This window comes from Lepidochelys kempii, chromosome 2 (assembly GCF_965140285.1).
Source record: "Lepidochelys kempii isolate rLepKem1 chromosome 2, rLepKem1.hap1, whole genome shotgun sequence".
Taxonomy (NCBI): Eukaryota; Metazoa; Chordata; order Testudines; family Cheloniidae; genus Lepidochelys; species Lepidochelys kempii.
In genome coordinates, this window is record NC_136381.1 from 254,856,312 (window position 1) to 254,880,942 (window position 24,631).

Below are 24,631 nucleotides of genomic sequence, written 5' to 3' on the forward strand. Positions count from 1 at the left end.
TCCTGCAAGCAACCCAACCTTTGAAACAGGTCATGATATTCCCAAAAGAGTACCTCATAGCCAGGTTAAATGTGATCTTGCAGCGAGAGCAGTGCCCATGTTACCAGATTGAATTTCTCACATGCAGCCAGGCCTAAAATTTATGTCACCTCCTTTGGCACTACAATGAAAGGGAGCCTATATGGTATTTTTGTAAATGGCTGATGCTAGCAATGCACCTTTCCTTTAGTGGTATATTTGTTCCAGAATAACCAGTTACTTTTATTTTTGTTGGTGCCAGTTTTGGTCTTGTTTTCAGTCCTTCATAATCTTGTTCAGACAGAATATTAACCTGAGCTCCTGTGTCCAGTTTCAGTAGAATAATTATTCCAGTCATGGTCACAGACAGTATCCAGTCCCTCTCATCAGGCTTGCTAGATCCCAGTTCATCTACAGAAAAACTCCTCGACCAGAGTGTCTTTAACTGAACGCACTTGACTTTTCTGTATTTGGGATCTGCAGCATTTTGCAAAATGTTTTTTTTCCCCACATTTATGACAGAGTTTCGCAAAGCAACACACTGTTTGCGGGCATGCTGTGATCCACAACTTCCACATGACCATCTGAAAGCCAGTCTTCCCCCAGCAGTGGTTTTCATAGCTGCAGGTTCCACTCTTTGAGTTGATCTATTCTGGCTATATTCTTTGAATTTAATACATGGATGATTTCACTTTCATTTTTCTCCTCTGCCCCTATGGCTGCTAAATACAATTCAGATCTCTGTCTGAATGTTTTCCAGTTCTTGGCAGCATTGCCTGACAATTGCAGACTGGATGGAGGTTGCAACACATCCATTTTTGGCTTTTTCCCCCCACTTAAGCTAGTCAAGCTACTGTTGTGCTCACCAAATACATGCAAAAGCCTCTGTGCCTGGTGCTCCCCATGCTTCTTTGGTGCCTCCCTTTGTCTCTGCTTTCAGTTGCAAACCCAGGTTAGCTTCAAAATCGCTGCAGTTTCCTTCTCATTCAGCACTTCGGATAACATGTAATGTTCTTGGGATTCATTAAATAACAAACCAGTGGATGAGAAAGGAATAAAACTTTAATAAAACAAACTGGAGAGCCTCTCAGGTGAACCGCCGCACATAGCCATGTGGTGCTCCCAACCCGCAACTCCAGGGCACACATCTCTAAATTTCCATATTCATAATACTGTCCCTTGTGAGGGACTATCTCTAAATTATAATCTTCTACAAACATATCTCTACGTAGCAGGAGTCAGGTAAGATAGATAGGAGTAGAAGGGTCTATAACTACTAGAGCACATTCCCTTCCAGAATCTGGGCTAGAATCCAGGATTCTTCAGGCTTCTGCTGTCTGCAAATAGTTGTGTAACCCATTGGTAAGTGTGTGTTTCATTCCCCCCCCCCCCCCCCCCCCGTGGGCTGGTCTCTCTGGAAAATAGCAGTCTACTGCTGCTGCAAGTAGCCATCCAGTTAGTCCATTAGCCCAAGTGATTGAAATGTGTGGTGTGGATTTAAAGGACCCGACTTTGCTGATGACCCATGTGGTGGTCAATATGGTTCCACAGAATATAATTTTGCTTTGTTTAAAAAAAAGGAAATATCATACAAAAACTGTTAAAATAATGTTAAGATTGGAAACTTAAGTATTGAAGAGTTAGTATATGCCAGAATTATGGTTACATGTGATGTTGGCAGGTCACTGAGGACAAAATGTTCACAGTTGGTCACTAATTGATTGTGCCACATTTTCTGGATGACCAGCTTCAAACACCTGTGACCTGATTTGCCTAAGTTGCAACTGCACAGCTTCAGGTATAAAGGGCTATAAAAATGCTAAGTACTCTGAAAAAATCATGCCTTTAGATGTATCAAAATGGGCACCCAAAACTGGTGTATACTGTTGTCAATTTTAGCCTTAATTTCTCTCTGCCTCACTACCCCATCTATAAAATAGAGATAATGCCCCTTCACCTTACAGAGAGATTGTGAAGATATATTTATTAATAATTTCATAACTGATAGTACAGTGAATGCACTATAGACATGCCCATTAGGAAATTAATAATTTAATATTCAGTGCAGAGTTTGGATGGTGTACATTCAGTACAGCACAGGATCCACACATTGAGTAGGAGGATAAAAAGAAGCAATGAATAATACCTATTCATTGAGCTCTGTCCATCCTGTGCATTGAATGAGACTGGAATCCTGTGGAAAAAATAGTATATGATCTTGTGGTTAAATACATGCTGCATTTAATTACATGTTATCATAATGCATTCTGTCAAAGGTACGGAATTAAGATTTTACCCGTAACCTTAATTCTGGTATTTCCTAACTTTTCAGTGCTTGACTTTGCAACAATGGCATTCTTTTCACATTTTTTTTGTATGTAATATATACTGTACTTCATAGTTTGTTTAATATTGTGAGTTTTTAAAGATATCAAAGCACCAAGAGCCTGACATAGGCACACGTTGGTTTTATTTGTTTGTTTGTTTTTAAGCAAACTAAGGGAAGGAAATGTTTTCTCAGGTTTAAAGTTTGCCTTTTAAATTACATTAGTTTGCTGGTGCTTCAAAATGTTTCATTTAGTGAGTTGTGGTAAAAGAAAATTACAATTACAGTGCAATTAAAATCTAAGCTAGAGGAATCTGAATTTTAATTTCCTGTTCTTTGTTGTTTAATTTTTTATTAAATCTTCAAGTTTAAAATAACCAATCAATGGATGTCCTGCTCATTATCAGCTTTGAATTATCTCCCTATATCTGGCATTGCTAATATAAAATTTAAAAGATTAGAAAATAATGGGTACTGCTATAATAACATAGTACCTTTTTAAAGCAGTCATGTCATAGAAAATTGTTTACTCTCCTTTGTCAACATGTTGGTGTGTTTAATTTTTCTTAGTTATCTACAACACTTAGAAAACATTGGACTTGATATTAGATATCCTGATAGTGATGTGTGCTCATAATAAGCCTTACTAGGCTTTTACCAGATCATAGAGCAACCAGTGATGATTGTCAGAACAACAGTAGCACATCTCATTAACCACCGTTTACACGTTTACAAATTTCTTTGAGGTCTCGTTAATGCCAGGAGCATGAAGTATTATTCACTTTATCCCCCTAATATGAGTCCATCACAACAATTTTCAGTAGCTGAACCATTTGAAACATAACCGTTTATACAGCCGTACTGTTTTGTATAGATTAAATTGTGTAAGGTCAATAAAAGATGAACAGGTGGGTCTTCTACCTGGTACAATACACTATTATAAATGAAAATCATTCATTGCATTCTGTTATTTCTCAGCTAACATTTTAAAAGCTAAATGAAATACACGGATCTGTGCAAAGTATAAAGTCTGTAATTTTATCCAAACTAAGTTTTGGAATGTTAAAATTCATATTTTACTGAATTCTGCATTGGTAAGATTGCATATAAGTTTCTATTCTAAGTCATAATTTTGACCTCTTTTCTAAAATCCACAGTGTTTCTTCATAATACAATTGTTTGCTACATGTTCACTTTAACTAAGAGTACTAAAGGCTATGAAATAATTATAAAATGTGGCATTATATATATCCTTTGATTTACTATTGGTAGCAGCTGGATCAGAACCCATATTGTCATAATCTTCTCTTCAGTAAAAACAATTTCTGTGGTTTTGGATGAATATTTTTCCAAAGCACCTCAGTAGTGGAAATCTGTTAACATAGTGGATACAATTTTTTCATAAAGGCACTTTTTGAAACCAAGAATATTTTTTAACTGTGAGGACAGAGCCAACAATCCTTCTATTGCCCTAGCTTTTAGGGCCTGATCCTCAACTTCCCATGAAGCTAATGAGCCTTGGTGGGTCTCAGCCCCTCTAAGGATCAGGTACTTTGATGTTTTGATAATGTATGGACAAAACCAAGTTTTTGTTCTATAATTTTAGCTTACGCTACTTTTAGCAGATTCACTTTTATCTGGTTAACACCAGGACCAACATATCTGTCAACAAGTTTCTTTTTTTTACAGCATACACTGAAAATTGTTAAGTTAGCCTGTAGTACCCTCAACTGAGATAGATACATGTGCTAACTTCTGCTTTGCATCTATTCCAATCCTGATCAATCAATACACCTTTTTATAATGTGGAGGAGGTACCCAATAAACTCTGGTGTTGGCAGTTCTATAATTTCTATTTAATCAATTTCTCTTGATACTTATTTCTGAACATTAAACCAGTTGCATTTCCTGTTTCCAGAAAGACATTTAAATCATGAGCTCCGTACTCTTCCCTTTGGTTAATGGTAGTATTCAAGGGCTAGCTGGTCTATAGTATAACAAACAAATAAACAAAACCAGAAAAAAAAAAAACCCAACAACCAAGGAGAGTATGGGAAGGACATAGGTAGAATAAAAAAATGCTGATTCTGTTCATTGGGTTGGGGAGGTGGTTTCCCCACAGTGAGTGAAAGAGAGAAGCTGCCTCTGGCATGGGTTTCGAGTTACTTTTTTAAAAAGTATAAAGAAATGGGTTATGTTACAACGGCAGATTGGAGCCAATGAACCTAATGAGTTAAGTAAGTTTCAAATTGAAATTTGAAGGAGAAGATGACTATTTGGTTCAGAAAATCAGGGAGGCTGTTCCCAACATATGGGGTAGCATAGATGAAGGCACAAAGATGAGTGAGAGAAAAATTTGAAGGGGAGCAATTAGATGTAAGGCTTGTGCAGAGTTAAATGACTGAGAGAACAGTAATTAGAAATAAAATCAGAAATGTAGGCAGGATTGGAGTTCTGCTGGGTCTTGAAGGCAATCACTACAAGCTTGGTCTTGATACAAAGAGCAGTGGGTAGCCAATGAAGGGCTTTTGAATAGGAAAGTGGCCTGTCTTGTTCAAGAAAATTAGCAGGAATGAGCTGTGACCAAAACCTGAACTTTGTCACTAGTTTTATAGCACTGTGAAAGACCTTCCTTCAGTCCAGGAGTCTGTAAAGCTTCTGGTTCCTCTGTATCCACAACCACAACAATTTCATGCTTGCTTTGACAGCTTGCCATTTCTTATCCCTGCATCAAGCGTTGAATGTTCTGAGAGTAGCCCCATATGCCGTCACCTTTAGCTGTGTCCTGACTGGAACATGGGCGTTCTGACCTTGTGATCAAAGCAGGAGTTGGGATTCAGGCCAGGTCAGATATAGGAGCTCAGAGTCCAAGACAGGCCAGAGGGCAATCCAAAAGTCCAAGTGTCAGGACGCAGCCAGGGGTCAGGTTACCAGGCGATTAGAAGCAGGAGATGAACTCGACAGCAGAACCACGGCTCGATAACCAGAGTGAGACCAAGTTGGAATACCTGGAAGTCAAGCCCAGGTAGCGGGAGCAGAAAGCAAAAGGCATACAGTCCAGAGCACGGTGGATCCAGTTTCATGGATGCCTTCCTGTTCCTGTGCTAGGTTTAAATAGGGGCTGTGGACCAATCAGGACTTTCAGCATTCTGCCAATCAGCTCCCAGGACTGAGGTCCTCTGTCTGAGATCAGCTCCTAATTTGACAACAGTTAGCAGGTTCCTAGGTGGCAGTTTGGAACCAGCTAGCTCCAAATAGTCCTGTGGACCAGCGTTCAAGACACACAGTCCCTGAGAATCTGATGTAATTTCATCTACCCGTTGTTGGTCATCTTGAAAACTCTATACCTTCCTTTAGTCTTTTATTATCTTTGAATATACAGTGTGGTGATGGAAAAACACTTGTAGTGTCTTGATAATTTGATTTTTTTTCTAATGTCCTGATGAAATATTTTTGCAGTAGAAAACCAAAGTAACATTGGTTCTGGGAACTTTTATGTATCGCAGCATTAAAAACATCTAATTCATTGTTTTTAACACTTCCCTCACAAAAGTCAGTCAGTTACAACAACTATATACTTTTTCTTGGCCATAACTTGTTGTCCAGTTTTAGAGAAGTGTTGCTGGAAAAGTAAGTTTTCTAGTCAGCAGCTTTGGCAAAAACTCCCTGTGAGGATTTATTACTTCTGACTGCTTTCTCTCTTCTTCTTATAAATTCAATAAATGTTGATATTCTTCATTTTTTATTTGGTTCAGATGATATATACCACCTTGTTTATAAAGTGTGTGTTTTGTGTAAATGCCAAATGCTTTTCATTGCCAATGTAGTTTTAGCAGATGGGTGTGAAGAGTTCAATTAAATGTAATTAGGGCTTCCATCCCCCTCCCTCCCCCCCCCCCACATTTTCTTTGTGATGCTGTAAATCAGCATGTTTTTGGCATTTTTCAGTACTTCTCAGAGTTATTCGGATCTTGCTCTTCTCTTATCCTATTTTCCATTCTTTTGAGAAAAGTGATGAGGTATCCACTAACTGACACTTCAGGAATCAGTATAAAATTTGGAGAAGGGTGCACTCTAAATCTACTTTTGTCATTCATTATATGCCATTTTGGGTCACTATTTTAAAACAGAAACTTGAGGCCTTAAGTGTCATTAACACTGGTATTTATTACAACTTGATAATTCAAAGTTTTGAGTAACATTTTGAATCTTTGAATGTTTTCATTAATCTCATTCATTTCTCTCACACGCGCACACACACACACTCTCTCTCTCCTCCATCACCCTACCACCAAATCGATATCTTCTAAAGGCTTAATCTGGCCGGAAAATTATAATGTTCTAAGGGTTAATCCTACCAGACCTCTCTTGCATGCATTCTTAATCTGTACAATTTGAGTGTTGGATATGAAATTATGCCACTGGTTGTGTAGCAGTTATAACACAAGCATGCAGCTTCAGTTTGCGAAGCTTCCGATTGTAGGCTGCATGGTTTCAGCACCTCACATTCAGTCCCATCACTTACTGTATACAGCATCCTAGATCATAGATTCAGTGAATGTATGGTCTCTAAAAGTGACTTTGTCACAGTGTTTTCAACCTTATAATAGTTATAGTCTTACTAGTTAGAGACATTAGTAACATACATAGGTAGAGATTGGAAGTCTAGTAGATATTAAAACTGTCATCTGCGTATGCTTACAATATCACTTAGAATCATAGAATATCAGGGTTGGAAGGGACCTCAGGAGGTCATCTAGTCCAACGCCCTGCACAAAGCAGGACCAATTCCCAACTAAATCATCCCAGCCAGGGCTTTGTCAAGTACTTTGATAAGTACTTACCTTAATGTACTGAATGTAGGTATCCACTATGCATTCTACCCTACAGGACTCTTAACCTCTTGTGTGCCATGTCTTCACATATCTGGAGCTATATATTTCAATGGCAAGGACATTTTTACAGCAGAGCTGTAATGACAGCAAAAATATATCTTTGATAGCCAGCCTTGTGGCACCCGGAGCTCAGCTCTGTAAACTTTTTGCAGTGAAACCCTCTTATTCATATCAATTTTGAGTGCTGAACATGAGGTCATTGGACCTCTGTCTTCAGTAAGGGTTGTAAAATCTTTCTTCTCTGTACGTTATGTTGGCATTCTCTCTCTTTTTTTTTTTTTTTTTATAGCCTTGCTGCACAAAATACTTGGCAATAGCTACCCCCAATCAACTGGCTTCTTTTGTAGGCCTGACAGTTTCTCTTTTATCCTGCAAATGAAATAGCCATTTTTCCCTGCCAATATACCTTCAGTTGGCAGTGCAGATGGTCGTTTCTCTGAGGATGTGGATTGGTCTGACTTTAAGAATGTCTGTGTAGCAGTTAACTTAGACATGTATCCTTGCAAATTCTTTGCCTTAAAATCAGTTGTCAGTTGCCAGGAGATTGTGAGAGCATTATTTATGTCTTGTGTCCGAGCCTTGAAATGTTGGAGAATTAAGGTAATGTACATTTTCTGTGTTCTAAAGAATTAAGCAGATATCATATTGGAGTACGTGTTCCTTTGTGTCAGTTGATGCTCTTGTACTCTAATATGCCAGTATTCCTAAAGTGTATATTTTTATAATGAAAAATTAGCTCACCTGGTACTTTATATGCTTTTATACTTTATATGCTTTGTTATAAACCAAAGACCTATTTTTCATCAGTGTATTCCAAATTTTCTATAATCCCGTATACCCAAAAAAATATTATTGCCTTGGATAAAAAGTGCAAAAGCATGTTACAGTGCTTTGGGGACTATAATGAGATCCAAGAAGTTAAAGGACTGATTAACTGAATCAGAAAGGTGTGGTGAGATAGATGATAGAATTTTTTCCCCTTGAATAAAGAGGTTCTGTCGCAGGGTGGCTGGCCTCCGTGAATGAAGTAGGTCCATCTCCCCTGTACCAGAACAGGTGCTCCTATTTGGCCAGTTAAGAGGGTGGGTCAGCACCAGGGGACTATAGAAGATCAGGGAGAGACCCAGAGAGGGTGGGATCCCAATGAGTTGGAGCAGACTGGTTAGTCAGGAAAAGCAGGTGAGAGCTGACAGAAACCAAGGAACTTCCCAGAAGGAAGCGGAATGTGATTCCTGGGAGAAGACTGAAGGGAAGAGAGCAGCAAGAGGGGTTTGCTGGCTGATATCCCCCAGCTAGAGAGCCAGGGCTGAAGGCAGGATGAGCTTACCCGCTGATATCTCCAGGGCTAGAGAGCTGGACCCAGAACTGAGAGAGATCCTGGGGGAGTGAGGCCTGCTCCCATGGCAAGGATGATCCCAGTAGAGAGGCTGTGGGGGTTTTCGCTGGGAAGAGTGGGGGTGCACTCCAGTTGGAAGGGCTGGAGTGGCTGTCCTGGCGGAGAGACGTGAGAGGACTATGCTGGGGAGCCAGGGTGGAGCTGGGGTGTGGTGAGGGCGCCAGGGCTGCATTTGGTGTGTTGTCTGCACTCTGGTATTGAGACTTGTGTGCATGCGGCACTTTCTTTTATAACAACTTAGCCCCACAAGACTGTTGGCACTGAGAAAGGCTGTTTGGACTTTTACAGGGGAATCTGAAAGGGAAACTAAGCCCTGGTCTACACTACGAGTTTAGGTCAAATTTAGCAGTGTTAGATCGATTTAACCCTGCACCCGTCCACACGACAAAGCCATTTTTGTTGACTTAAAGGGCTCTTAAAATCAATTTCTGTACTCCTCCCCGATGAGGGGATTAGCGCTGAAATCGACATCGCCAGGTCGAATTTGGGGTAGTGTGGACGCAATTCGACGGTATTGGCCTCTGGGAGCTATCCCAGAGTGCTCCATTGTGACCACTCTGGACAGTACTTTCAACTCAGATGCACTAGCCAGGTACACAGGAAAAGCCCCGGGAACTTTTGAATTTCATTTCCTGTTCAGCCTGTGTAACGAGCTCATCAGCACAGGTGACTATGCACTCCCAGAATCGCAAAAGAGCATGGACCAAATGGGAGGTACTGGATCTGATCGCTGTATGGGGAGAATCTGTGCTATCAGAACTCCGTTCCAAAAGACAAAATGCCAAAATATTTGCAAAAATCTCCAACGGCATGATGGACAGAGGGTACATCAGGGACCCACAGCAGTACCACGTGAAAATTAAGGAGCTCAGGCAAGCCTACCAAAAAACCAAAGAGGTAAATGGCCGCTCCGGGTCAGAGCCCCAGACATGCCACTTCTATGATGAGCTGCATGCAATTCTGCGCGGGGGGTCCTACCACTACCACACCCCATTCATGGACACCTGCAAGGGGGAAGTCTCATGCAACAGGGATGAGGATTTTTGGGATGAGGATGAGGAGGAGGAGGATAGCACACAACAGGCAAGCGGAGAAACAGTTCTCCCTGACAGCCAGGAACTGTTTATCACCCTGGAGCCAATACCCTCCCATCCCTCCGAAGGCGGGCTCCCAGACCATGAAGCCGGAGAAGGCACCTCTGGTGAGTGTACCTTTGTAAATATAATATACGGTTTAAAAGCAAGTGTGTTTAATGATTAATTTGCCCTGAAGACTTGGGATGCATTTGCGGCCAGTAGAGCTACTGGGAAAGTCTGTTAACGTGTCTGGGGATGGAGTGGAAATCGTCCAGGGACATCTCCATGAAGCTCTCCTGGAGGTACTCCCAAAGCCTTTGCAAAAGGTTTCTGGGGAGGGCAGCCTTATTCCATCCTCCATGGTGGGACACTTTACCGCACCAGGCCAGTAGCATGTAGTCTGGAATCATTGCATACCAAAGCATAGCAGCGTATGGTCCTGGTGTTTGCTGGCATTCAAGCAACATCAGTTCTTTATCTCTCTGTGTTATCCTCAGGAGAGTGATCATCCCAGAGAACTGAGTGGGCGGGGGTTTAGTTGGGTTTGTGCTGCACATTAACCCAAAAACCGCAGCCCCTCCTTTTAAATGGCCAACCCAACGGGTGCTTGGTATGGGAAAGGCGGACACTGCTGTTTGAAACCATTCCCACATGTTATGAAGGTTGAAGAAGCCAAAAGACTGGCTTACCATGGCTGTCTGCAAGCCTAATTCTATTGCCCGGCCCTGTGTGTGTGATCTCTCACACCAAATCAGCAGGCCCTCAATATAAGAGGCAAAATCCGACCTTGTACCGAAAGCACATGTGCTATGTAATGTTAACAGCTTGGTTCACCGTGAAAGAGTCTACCCGTTGTTCTCTAAAATGTCTTTTTAAATACTACTCTCCCTTTTTTTCCCTCCCGCAGCTGAAAATGTTTCAACGCTCCCCCTATCTTCTCCGTCCCAGAGGCTAGAGCAAATAAGAAGGCGAAAAATCGCACTCGCAATGAAATGTTCTCTGAGCTCATGCGGTCTTCCCACACTGAAAGAGCTCAGCAGAATGCATGGAGGGAAACAATGTCAGAGTCCAAGAAAGCAGAAAATGAATGTGAGAACAGGAGGGATGAGTGAGATGAGAGGTGGCGGCAGTGCAATGAGAGGAGGCAGGATTCAATGCTGAGGTTACTGGGGGATCAACATGATATGCTCTGGTGTCTGGTGGAGCTGCAGGAAAGGCAGCAGGATCACAGACCGCCGCTGCAGCCCCCGTGTAACTGCCCACCTCCTCCCCAAGTTCCATAGCCTCCTCACCCAGAAGCCCAAGAACACGCGTGGGGGGCGCTCCGGGCACCCAACCACTCCACCCCAGAGGACTGTCCAAGCAACAGAAGGCTGGCATTTAATAAGTTTTGAAGTGCAGTGTGGCTTTGTCCTTCCCTCCTCCCCTCATCCACCACCCCACACAGTGCTTCCCTCCTTCCCCACCCCTCCTGGGCTACCTTGGCAGTTATCCCCCTATTTGTATGATGAATTAATAAAGAATGCATGATTTTGAAACAACAATGACTTTATTGCCTCTGCAAGCGGTGATCAAAGTGGGGAGGGCGGTGGGCTTACAGGGAAGTAGAGTGAACCAAGGGGGCGGGTTTTCATTAAGGAGAAACAAACAGAACTGTCACACCATAGCCTGGCCAGTCATGAAGATGGTTTTCAAAGCTTCTCTGATGTGCAGCACTCCCTGCTGTGCTCTTCTAATTGCCCTGGTGTCTGGCTGCACGTAATCAGCAGACAGGCGATTTGCCTCAACCTCCCACCCTCTCATAAACGTCTCTCCTTACTCTCACAGATATTGTGGAGCACACAGCAAGCAGCAATAACAATGGGAATATTGGTTTCGCTGAGGTCTAACCGAGTCAGTAAACTGCACCAGCACACTTTTAAACATCCAAATGCACATTCTAGCACCATTCTGCACTTGCTCAGCCTATAGTTGAACAGCTCCTTACTACTGTACAGGGTGCCTGTTTATGGCATCAGGGTAACTATAGGCATTTCAACATCCCCAACAGTTATTTTCTGGTCTGGAAAGTAAGTCCCTTCCTGTAGCTGTTCAAACAGACCAGAGTTCCTGAAGAATAGAGTGTCATGTACCTTTCCCCGCCATCCCACGTTGATCTCGGTGAAACATCCCTTGTAATCCACCAGTGCTTGCAGCACCATTGAAAAGTACCCCTTGCGGTTTATGTACTGGCTGCCAAGATGGTCCTGTCCCAAGATAGGGATATGCATTCCCTCTATCTCCCCACCACAGTTAGGGAATCCCATTGCAGCAAAACCATCCACTACGACCTGCACATTTCCCAGAGTCACTACCCTTGACAGCAACAGCTCAGTGATTGCGTTGGCTACTTGGATCACAGCAGCCCCCACAGTAGATTTGTCCACTCCAAATTGATTCCCGACTAACCAGTAGCTGTCTGGCGTTGCAAGCTTCCAAAGGGCTGTCGCCGCTCACTTGTGAACTGTGAGGGCTGCTCTCATCTTGGTATTCTTGTGCTTCAGGGCAGGGAAAAGCAAGTCAAAGTTCCATGAAAGTGCCCTTACACAGCCACCGGGAATCATCGCAGACCTGCAACACTATGTGGTCTCACCAGTCTGTGCTTGTTTTCTGGGCCCAGAATCAGCGTTCCACTGTATGAGCCTGCCCCATTGCCACCAGGATGTCCAAATTGCTGGGGCCACGTCCTCATCACTCTCATCACTGCACTGCTGTCGCCTCCTCGCCTGCTCTTGCAGGTTCTGGTTCTGCACATATTGCAGGATAATGCGTGAGGTGTTTACAATGCTCATAACTGCCGTGGTGATCTGAGCAGGCTCCAAGCTTGCCGTGGTATGGCATCTGCAGGAGAGCAGAGTTGCAGCGGAAGCGGTGGCTGACGGATGCCATGAGAATAGATATTTATAGAGAACGAGAGGACTTGCGAGGTGGATTCTTGAGAGCAGAGTTGCAGCGGAAGCGATGGAGGACGACAGTTAGCACTGCACATGTTTCCCAAGGAAGAACACACATACCCAGGAGCCCATGGCAGACAACATGGAGAAATTCACTATTGAGACAATAGCAGTAGAGCAGAGTTGCAGCGGAAGCAGTGTATGACGACGGTTAGCAGTCCTACTGCACCATCTGCTGCCAGTAGCACCCAGGACACAACAGTGGCAGTGTTGGCGAGCTGAGCTGAGCGGGTTGCACACTTGCCGTGGTATGGCGTCTGCGTGGAAAAAAGGCGCAAAACGATTGTCTGCCGTTGCTTTTACAGAGGGAGGGGCGACTGACGACATGTACCCAAAACCACCCGTGACAGTGTTTTTGCCCCATCAGGCATTGGGAGCTTAACCCAAAATTCCAATGGGCAGCGGAGACTGCAGGAACTGTGGGATAGCTACCCACAGTGCACCGCTCCGTAAGTTGATGCTAGCCACGGTAGTGAGGACGCACTCTGCTGACTTAATGCGCTTAGTGTGGACATACGCTATTGACTGTATAAAATCGATTTCTAAAAATCGACTTTTATAATAGCAACCTAATTTTGTAGTGTAGACATACCCTAAGTCAGGTGCACCTGTCATGCAGAACGAACTCCAGGTAGGATGGCCCTATGACAGATTGTTAGTTCTTGAGGAATTCTGTTTTCACGTATACAAATGTGATCATTAATGAACAGTACTGATTCCGTGTAAAGTATTCTGTTGCCTGTACTCGTATATCATAGAATGATGGTAATTAGAGATGGGAAAGAGATACTAGGTAATCTAATCCATCACTTTGCGAGACAGGGTGCTCCATACTAGGTATAATGTGTTGATCTTTTAAGTAGAACATGATACTTCCTGTTTACTTTCACGTATTTTCATATTCTAATGTACACTGTTATTTCACAATATCAGAAGAATACCATTTCTAGTAGCAGCCCTTACCAACATGCATAGCCTCTGCATGCACTATTCTGAATTACTTTACAGGCCTCTTTACAAAAGAAATAGCTAAAATTAGACAATAGATAAAAAGTAAAGAAAATATATTCCACCATCAAAAAGTCTGAAGTTACCAGAGCAGATTTATTCATGTGACGCAAACGGTTCTTGCAGCTGTCAGTTTATATGGACAGCAGTAAATAATGAGGATAGATTTTGATTGTATGTTGGTGTTTGCCATTTTAGGGGATTGCCACATAATGCACCTCAGAAGGTTAAGCAGATTGTAGCTAAGGGTTGGGACTTTCCACAGTTCTCAGCGTTGCCCTAGCTCTGCTTCCAGTGAAGTCAATGGGAATTCTACTGTTCACTTGCAGAGTTAAGCAGCTCTGTGTACTCTTGAAAATCCAGCTCAAAAATCTTCAGCCAGAATGACCATGAGGGAGCACCAAATTCCAAGCAGTCAGCCGTCTTTGCAAAGTGAAAATCTGTAGAGTAGATATGTGGTTGTAATATTGCTTCTGTGATTAAGACCTTTGGCACTGGCTGGGCCTCAGTGGCTGACATGGGAATGGATTTTCTGATTTGTGCAATGAAGGGATTTCTTCTGTGAACTGTAGTTTTTGTATTCAGTTTTATCATAAAAAGAACTGCATGTCTGTTTTTCAGCGATGTGCATATTGTAAGCACCTTGGAGCCACTATCAAATGCTGTGAAGAGAAATGTACCCAGATGTACCATTACCCCTGTGCTGCTGGAGCAGGCACCTTTCAGGATTTCAGTAACTTCTCTCTCCTTTGTCCAGATCATATTGACCAGGCTCCTGAAAGATGTAAGTAAGCTACATTCAAATAAGAAAGTGAACTGTATATGGTTATTATATCACAGGTTCACACTCTGGTCATATAGGACTCCACTGTGTAAGATGCTGAGCATCCTGACCCAATCCAGCGAAGCATTTAAGTATGTGTTTGTATATAAGCATGTGAATAACTCCTTTGAAGCCAATAAGACTATTGGGCCATGGTGGTCAGCACCCTGCATACTAAGTATGGGCTCAATCCTGCATCAGGATGAACCATTTCTTAAAGTACTTCTGTAAATTAGAAAAAATATAAAGATAGGCATATTTTAAAAAGTCATTAACCACAAATTTGCTTGAAAAAATAAAAAGGAAGGTTTCACTAAAATAAATAAAAGAAAAGGAGTACTTGTGGCACCTTAGAGACTAACCAATTTATTTGAACATAAACTTTCGTGAGTTACAGCTCACTTCATCGGATGCATACTGTGGAAAGTATAGAAGATCTTTTTATACACACAAAGCATGAAAAAATGGGTGTTTACCACTACAAAAGGTTTTCTCTCCCCCCACCCCACTCTCCTGCTGGTAATAGCTTATCTAAAGTGATCACTCTCCTTACAATAAGAAAAGGAGTACTTGTGGCACCTTAGAGACTAACCAATTTATTTGAGCATGAGCTTTCGTGAGCTACAGCTCACTTCATCGAATGCATACTGTGGAAACTGCAGCAGACTTTATATACACACAGAGAATATGAAACAATACCTCCTCCCACCCCACTGTCCTGCTGGTAATAGCTTATCTAAAGTGATCATCAGGTTGGGCCATTTCCAGCACAAATCCAGGTTTTCTCACCCTCCACCCCCCCACACAAATTCACTCTCCTGCTGGTGATAGCCCATCCAAAGTGACAACTCTTTACACAATGTGCATAACAATCAAGTTGGGTCATTTCCTGCACAAATCCTGGTTCTCTCACCCCCTCACCCCCCTTCCAAAAACCACACACACAAACTCACTCTCCTGCTGGTAATAGCTCATCCAAACTGACCACTCTCCAAGTTTAAATCCAAGTTAAACCAGAACATCTGGGGGGGGGGGGGGATAGGAAAAAACAAGGGGAAATAGGCTACCTTGCATAATGACTTAGCCACTCCCAGTCTCTATTTAAACCTAAATTAATAGTATCCAATTTGCAAATGAATTCCAATTCAGCAGTTTCTCGCTGGAGTCGGGATTTGAAGTTTTTTTGTTTTAAGATAGCGACCTTCATGTCTGTGATTGCGTGACCAGAGAGATTGAAGTGTTCTCCGACTGGTTTATGAATGTTGTTATTCTTGACATCTGATTTGTGTCCATTTATTCTTTTACGTAGAGACTGTCCAGTTTGACCAATGTAAATGGCAGAGGGGCATTGCTGGCACATGATGGCATATATCACATTGGTGGATGTGCAGGTGAACGAGCCTCTGATAGTGTGGCTGATGTTATTAGGCCCTGTGATGGTGTCCCCTGAATAGATATGTGGGCACAATTGGCAATGGGCTTTGTTGCAAGGATAAGTTCCTGGGTTAGTGGTTCTGTTGTGTGGTATGTGGTTGTTGGTGAGTATTTGCTTCAGGTTGCGGGGCTGTCTGTAGGCAAGGACTGGCCTGTGTATGATAATCAAGGTGGGCCATTTCCAGCACAAATCCAGGGTTTAGCAAGAACGTCGGGGAGGGGGGTAGGAAAAAACAAGGGGAAATAGGTTACCTTGCATAATGACCCAGCCACTCCCAGTCTCTATTCAAGCCTAAGATAATTGTATCCAATTTGCAAATGAATTCCAATTCAACAGTTTCTCTCTGGAGTCTGGATTTGAAGTTTTTTTGTTGTAATATCACAACTTTCATGTCTGTAATCGTGTGACCAGAGAGATTGAAGTGTTCTCCGACTTGTTTATGAATGTTATAATTCTTGACATCTGATTTGTGTCCATTTATTCTTTTACGTAGAGACTGTCCAGTTTGACCAATGTACACGTCAGAGGGGCATTGCTGGCACATGATGGCATATATCACATTGGTGGATGTGCAGGTGAACAAGCCTCTGATAGTGTGGCTGATGTTATTAGGCCCTGTGATGGTGTCCCCTGAATAGATATGTGGGCACAGTTGGCAACGGGCTTTGTTGCAAGGATAGGTTCCTGGGTTAGTGGTTCTGTTGTGTGGTATGTGGTTGCTGGTGAGTATTTGCTTCAGGTTGGGGGCTATCTGTAGGCAAGGACTGGCCTGTCTCCCAAGATTTGTGAGAGTGTTGGTCATCCTTCAGGATAGGTTGTAGATCCTTAATAATGCGTTGGAGGGGTTTTAGTTGGGGGCTGAAGGTGACGGCTAGTGGCGTTCTGTTATTTTCTTTGTTAGGCCTGTCCTGTAGTAGGTGACTTCTGGGAACTCTTCTGGCTCTGTCAATCTGTTTCTTCACTTCCGCAGGTCAGTATTGTAGTTGTAAGAATGCTTGATAGAGATCTTGTAGGTGTTTGTCTCTGTCTGAGGGGTTGGAACAAATGCAAACACCTACAAGATCTCTATCAAGCATACCAAGACTTTTGAATTGGAATTCATTTGCAAATTGGATACAATTAACTTAGGCTTGAATAGAGACTGGGAGTGGCTAAGTCATTATGTAAGGTAACCTATTTCCCCTTGTTTCCCCCCCCCCCCACGATCTTGTTAAACCCTGGATTTGTGCTGGAAATGGCCCACCTTGATTATCATACACATTGTAAGGAGAGTGATCACTTTAGATAAGCTATTACCAGCAGGAGAGTGGGGTTTGGGGAGAGAAAACCTTTTGTAGTGGTAAACACCCATTTTTTCATGCTTTGTGTGTATAAAAAGATCTTCTATACTTTCCACAGTATGCATCCGATGAAGTGAGCTGTAGCTCACGAAAGCTTATGCTCAAATAAATTGGTTAGTCTCTAAGGTGCCACAAGTACTCCTTTTCTTTTTGCGAATACAGACTAACACGGCTGTTACTCTGAAACTAAAATAAATGTTCAATGGAAGTGCAGACAGAATTGTTGCAGCCAGCCTGGGTTTAGAGTTGCTGTTCGTATACTGAACTGACCAACACCAGTGTGGGTTTTTCTCAAAAATAGTAGACTCTGCAACTCCCTGCACTCTGATATGCTACAGCCCCAAGAACTCTCTGTCCATAGCCCATTTCACACATAGCTACTTAAGGGTCTCATGTTTTCCATTGGAGACGGGCTGCTGGAATGCATGGATCACTTGTCTGATCCAGTATGGCAAATCCTGAATTCCTGTTTCCCTTCCACTGCTCCTCCTGCTTTTAAGGGAGGTTTAGCCCAACCTCTAAAGTGTAATTTGTTTACTAAATTATTCATACATTTGTAAAACATTCTTCTTCATCCACTATGATTCAGTCATGTGTTATAGCTGGAATGGGCAGAGGGGAAAGGGAGTGTGCAGGAATTCCTCCTCTGCCCTCTAGCCCACTTGGCTGCTCAGTCAGTAGTACAAGCTTGTCAATAGTACAAGTACATGTGAAAAGTGCTGCTGCTCAGATGTGTCCAGGAGATATTTTCAAACAGCCTTTTCTTTCCACCGAGCTGCTTTCATGTCGACAAGTGACAGCGCATCCCTTGCATCCTGATCCTGCTTATTTTTCTGCTTAAGGGCAGAGCTGAATTTGAGGGAAGGAAGGTTGGAGAGAGCGGAGTCTCATGTATATACACCCCTATTCAGCTATTAAATAACAATTGAAAGTGGGAAGTAGGCAAAATATTACACACAAGCAAATCTGATTTAAATAAACAGATTACACACACACACACACACACCCAGATATCTATCATTCCAATGGAGGGGTTGGCCACTAGTTGAAAGACAATAAAATCTGGTGTCTCCAGACTGCAGTCTTGAAGGCTCTTCGAGGTGAACATACTACGGACCGTAGGCCACATCCGGCCCACGGGACTGTCCTGCCTGGCCCCTGAGCTCCCGGACAGGGATGCTAGCCCCCGGGGGGGTTGGATACAGGGTGGAGTCCTGAGGGGGCAGTTAGGGGTGGGGGTGTGAATAGGGGTCAGGGCAATCAGGGGATTAGGGAGCAGGGAAGGTTGGAGGGGGTGGAGTTTCGGGGGGGGGCGGTCAGGGGACAGGGAACGGGGGGGTTGGATAGGCATGGGAGTCCAGGGGGGGCCTGTCTGGGGGTGAGGGTGTGGACAGGGTTCGGGGCAGTCATGGGACAGGGAGCAGGGGGGGTTTGATAGGGGGTGGAGTCCTGGGAGGCGGTTAGGGGTCTCAGGAGGGGGCAGTCAGGGGACAAGGAGCAGGGGTGTTGGATGGATCAGGGATTCTGAGGGGGGTGGGAAGTGGGAGGGGGCGGATAGGGGGCAGGGGCAGCCTTCCCTACCTGGCCCTACATACAGTTTCGCAATGCCTATGTGGCCCTCGGGCCAAAAAGTTTGCCCACCCCTGCTCTTAGTATTAGTTCTTTAACTAGTAGTCAAATACCTTTTCCAGGAAGGGCAGCTGTCTGGAATGCAGATTGGCTTTGGGCATGTCCAGACCTGTGCAGTCACCACATCCAACTTTTCCACACATAGAACAAAATAAAATTCATAATTTGACTCGGACATACTGCACTTTGTCACACAGTCCATCCAACTTTTATGTCTTGTTTCCTCCAAAAGACTCCTACTAGCCCAGCTCAACACCATGGCACTCTTGACCTCGTAATCTCTAACTTTCCTTCCACAGCTCCTAATCCTCTTTCATAGCTGCTTCCTCAAACTCAACATTCTCTTTGTGATCTTACTATAAGAATCATATTTCCATTAAACTTAAGATCACTCTTGGAAAGCTTATCCCTGTTTAATACATTGGTTTAAATTGCATTGTCAAATGTCTTGCCTATCTAATTAGACTTCCTCTCTTTCCTCCCTAGAATCTTTTTTTTTTTCCCTTAAATTTCTACCTGTTGATACCTACACTAAAATTTTCCATTATCTGCAAACATCTTGATTTTGAAGCAAAATGTTCTGGCCAAAATAAGCCGTAACCTGAAACTTTGTCAGATTTTAAAAATCTGTCTAAATTCAGCTCTCTCACACACAGTCACAAAAGCACACAGAGTCTCTCATTTTTGTACTCTTCTTCACTTTGTTCTGGTCACGAGGTCAAGTTGAAGTGCTGAAATACAGAAAGAAAAAAGGTGTTCTCATATTTCTCCCTCACATTGAGGCAGAATCTCTAGCCAACGTGAGTGCTTATCCAAACCTTTTGAGGTTCACATATTACTAATCTTAATTATCTTAATTAGAATTTCTCTTTACAGTCATAAAGTGTTGCCACCATGCTGATAATTTGCAGACTCTAAGACCGTTCAGCTGGTGCCTTGAAAAACCGTGATCTGGCCTCCAAGTCCACTGCACCATTTGAAAATTTCAAGTGACTGTACATATATGCCTTTTACTTGAAAGTAAAATGTGATTTTAGCAGCCATTGCTGAAGTTGTGGGAAATCCTTGCACTGATTACAACCATCTCAATGCACAGCTCAGTCTTACCATTCTATACCACCATTATGTTTGTAATCCAGGCTAAATTTCTTTTGTATCTTCACCAGAAACTACCTTTACTGCATAATGTCAACACTGTCTCCAAAAGATCGATTATTCCAGTCTCATCAGTCTTAACGATCTCTAACTTTATCTGCATTTTCATCCATTTTCCCACACCCATGTTCTCTCTTGTCTCCTGTCTAGATAACTGCAATTTCTTTGCACTGTGTACTAACAGTAATGCTGCTTTCAATCAGTGTTCAAGCTTGTCTACACTACCTTAGTATCTATTCACATTGTTGGTGCATTTTCTCAAAGACCAAAATTAAAAATTTACCCACTAGTTTTTGGCTTCTCTCTCAGCCTCACTCCATCCATTCTCTCTGACATAGTCACTTCCTATATTGGTCAGCTAGAATCCTCCTTTGTCTTCCTCTCTCTTAGCTATATTGCTTACGCCCTATCTGATGCAATCCCTTTGCCAGCCCCGAATTACAGTCTCAGTGGTTTCAAATAGTACCAAAAAAAAGAGACAGAAAGTATCTCTTCTCTCTTGCGTGTGTTGCCCATTTTCAGTCTTCACTTCTCTCGTGTCTAATTTGTTTTTCTAGTCATGTAGTATCTTCTTTATATTATATTTTTTGAAAAATTCTGCATTTTTAACTGACTGAAACATTTTGTGAAGATGGTATAATAGCTATTATACAAAAATAAATTGAGTTGGTAAATTGAATATTTATCTGTTGTATTTAGATTGATTTATGGAAAGTAAAGAATAGGGTTTTTTGTTTCCTCACATTCAATATGATCGAATTAAATGTTATCATGTGCCTTGAATGAGTATTCAAATCTTGAACAGAGTCAACTATTACACATGGAAATCAGCTGTTCCATAATGTGGAATCAAACAGACCTAATAACGTAGGGACTTGAAGCAATGGAACCTGTGTACGTGTTTTAATTTGTAATCTAAACAAAATGGGATGGGGAACAGCTGCTATATGAACAAATAGATAAAATATGTTTTAGAACATTATTATTATTTTAAAGTCAAGGACTCAGGTTAGGAAGTGCCTGAATTAAGGTTGCCCATGCAAGGTTTCTCTCACCCTCCATCTCTTCCCCTTGATGGTTCCTCATACTTTGAATTCAAATCAGGTAGTTTACTCCTCTTTGCTGCTTGTGCCCAACAGAGGAAGCACTGGGGGCACAAGAGAGACAGTCTCCCTGCGCTCAGTTTTGGCACTTAGCACCACAGTGTCCCCAGCCCCTGGGGGAGGGGCAGTTGCTCACCCCCTGCATCCCTGGGATGATATGTTAATGCACTCTGTGAGATGTTGCATGTGCAGTCTGGTCAGCATGTAGGAGCTGTGAGGGGATGGTGCATGCCCAGTGCAGATAGAATCTTCAGAGAATTTAGCTGCCAAACTCCAATGCACTTCTGCTGAGCATATACAAATTTGGGTGAATTATTACAGTGCTGGCAAACGGTACATTCCTGATACCACAGCAACCATTCCCTGCTAAATTTCAAGTCTCTGCTTCAAAATATGGAGTTGCTAGTGATTCTCAATGAAAAGGTTGTATTTTTTTAACATGGGTCAAAACATTTTCCCCAACCTCATTCTCAGAAGCATCTGAATCTGCTACAGCTGAAACTTTCCATAAAAATTAAACCTGAGGTAAACATCTGGCATAGAAAATTTCAGCTCAAATGTTTTAAGTTTGGAAAAGTTATAAGCAACTGAAAAAATAGGGTCTTACAATGAAAAATGTCAGGCAAACTTAATTATACGCGTCATTATTTGTGCCATTTATAATTATATATCTGTACTTAAAACATGTCCTTTTTAATGACATAGGCAAGGAAATTACTTCAAAATTATTCTTTGTAAAATTAGTAAAATGGAAACAAAAACATCATTACATAGCTACAGTTTTTGATATAACTAATATTTGGTAGGGCCAATTTACTTAAGGAATACATTAATATAGATTTATTATGTCTGTAATTACACCCAGCAATTGGCATATGTCCTTGTGTGTGTACATATGCACAATATACATAAAGATAGTGTGACTCGCAACAAATGGAGTTAGTATTTCTTGTTTTCTCAGTGAAGGTGATAAAAGTTCATTGTTAGTCTTTTGCCATTTTAAAAGAGTTAGGGCTTGATTCAGAAAAGCATTTGAGGTCCTGACTTCAGTGGACTTACACATGTGCAAATGTGTAAGGGCCATTCCTGAGCATGGAAGCTCCTGAATCAGAGCCTTAGAAAGTAAGCATGTAGCAGTACATTTTATTCAGTAGTATTTTAAATTAGTAATTGTAAAACTAACAGGAGCTATATCGGGACAAAATCTTGAAGCTGTACTAACCAAATGTAAGCTACTGTCTAAGACTAAATGACTAAAAAAGCATGTAAAAGAAATGTACATGTGCCAGCTAAAAATACTGTGCAGCTTTCATAAAATAACAAAAGGTAGGACAAAATGTAACACTAAAACCACTGAGAATCTCATTCCTGCAATCTGTACTGACAGGAATAGGCCTTAAGTCTCAGGGGGAGAGGAGAGTAAATCTGTTTATTTTAGTAAGATTTCATTTTTAAAGATTTGAAATGTATGTAATTTTGGTGTGAAAAGAGTAGCTGCAGATCTCAACAACAAAAAAACACAAAAAAAAAACCAAAAAAAACCCCACCACCAGAGCATATATTCATCAGGAAAACTAATTAAATTTGAATGGATTAAAAATTTTAAAATATTACATAGTATTCTCTATTTTATTGAACTGTATATCAGTCTTTAAAAAAAACTTGATTAATATTTTGAAAACATTTACCTCTTGATTTCTAAATGTATGGAAAAGTTTGGCTTTAGAAAGAAAATCAAGGAAACTTTAATTTTTCACTGAATAATTGGAAAACTTTTAAATTATAGCAAAGGAAGAAGCAAATTGTGCAGTGTGTGACAGCCCTGGAGACCTCTTAGATCAACTTTTTTGTACTACCTGTGGGCAGCATTACCATGGGATGTGCCTGGATATACAAGTTACACCTTTAAAACGAGCAGGTTGGCAGTGTCCTGACTGCAAAGTGTGCCAGAACTGCAAGTAAGTGAGAATGGGGCATGGTTTTACATACGCTCAGATTTTAAGAAGAAAATGTTACTAATAAAACTGTTTGTTTGTTCTAAAAAAGTAAAGACTTCAGACCAAAGTACATCTGCTTAGCACAGGGGTGGCCAATGTGTGGCTCTGGAGCCACATGCAGCTCTTCAGAAGTTAATATGTGGCTCCTTGTGTAGGCACCGACTCCTATGTGCCGGGGAGTGCTCACTGATCAACCCAAGGCTCTGCCACAGGCCCTGCCCCCACTCCACCCCTTCACACCCCGTCCCGAACCTGCCATGCCCTCGCTCTTCCCCCCAGAACCTCCTGCACACCATGAAACAGCTGATCAGGAGGGAGGGAGGGAGGGAGGGAAGAGGAGGTGCTGACTGGCAGAGCTGCCCATGGGGAGGAGGTGCTGGGAGCCGGCGGGGGTGGAGAGAGGGAGATGATGGGGGGCTGCTGATGTATTACTGTGGCTCTTTGGCAATGTACATTGGTAAATTCTGGCTCCTTCTCAGGCTCAGGTTGGCCACCCCTGGCTTAGCACATAGTGCTAACTTAAATAACTGATCAAATCCCAAAGCTTCTGAATCTTCCTCAAAAAAGAGCTGAAATGGAACTCCTAGATATTAGGTACTTTACCACTGGCTGGAAGCATTCTTTGTGCAAGACTGATCCTTCTACTTCAGAATACTTTGTAGAGGGAGCGAACTGATGAGTCATTGCTAAAACAGATTTGTGGCTTACCTAAATAAGTTGAAGGTGATGACCAATCAAGAGCAGCCACTGATAAGACAGGCAGGCATTTGAAACAATGAAATTAATTTTGCAAGGGTTCACTGGGGACTGGAATATACCTGCACAATTATTCTCATAAGACCATTGCCTGGGGCAAAGCAATTTCGGGGGCCCCTTCCATTAAAAAAAAAGTTGCAATACTATAGTATAGTATATTGTCCCGGGGCCTGGGGCAAATTGCGCCCCCCTCGGTCAGCTCTGCATAAGATCTATCTAATACACGTTGTATTTTTAAGTGCCCATTGAGAAAGAAAAAGAATATTGTTCTGTTTTATGGACATCAACAAGGACAATCTGAGAGTGAATAACCACTTAATTGCTGCCTGATATGCCTGATACATAGGGCAAAATGCACCACCTCTAGTGCTGCACCATTTACCAAGAACAAGAAGTTCAAAGAAAGTTATGTTCTCTCACCACACGCAGACTACAGTAGATCTCAGCCGTCAAGGATTAGTATTGGAGCACATTCTAAAAAGTACACCCACGAGAAGACTTCCATTGTCTTATGGGAAGACATGTTAAAAAATCCTCTCCGCAATGGCAAATGGAATAGGTAGTAAAATGTGATTATATACACGGTGTATTTTTTTGTTGAGGATAGGGTGACAGAATTAAGCAAGTGTCATAGGACAGAGTCTTATCCATTTTGCTATTCAGAGCAGCATGTGTGTCTTT

At 42.2% G+C, this 24,631-nt stretch overlaps 1 protein-coding gene across 18 annotated transcripts in view; it reads left to right on the top strand.

Moving 5' to 3' along the window:
• KMT2C (lysine methyltransferase 2C) overlaps positions 1 to 24,631 on the top strand; it is a 336,413-nt gene that overhangs the window by 169,441 nt on the left and 142,341 nt on the right. For all 18 annotated transcript variants that reach the window (XM_073334588.2, XM_073334594.2, XM_073334591.2 and 15 more), the window contains 2 exons: positions 14,334 to 14,496; positions 22,984 to 23,155. In XM_073334588.2, the coding sequence (XP_073190689.2) occupies positions 14,334 to 14,496; positions 22,984 to 23,155 (335 nt within the window). The remainder of the gene's footprint in view (positions 1 to 14,333; positions 14,497 to 22,983; positions 23,156 to 24,631) is intronic.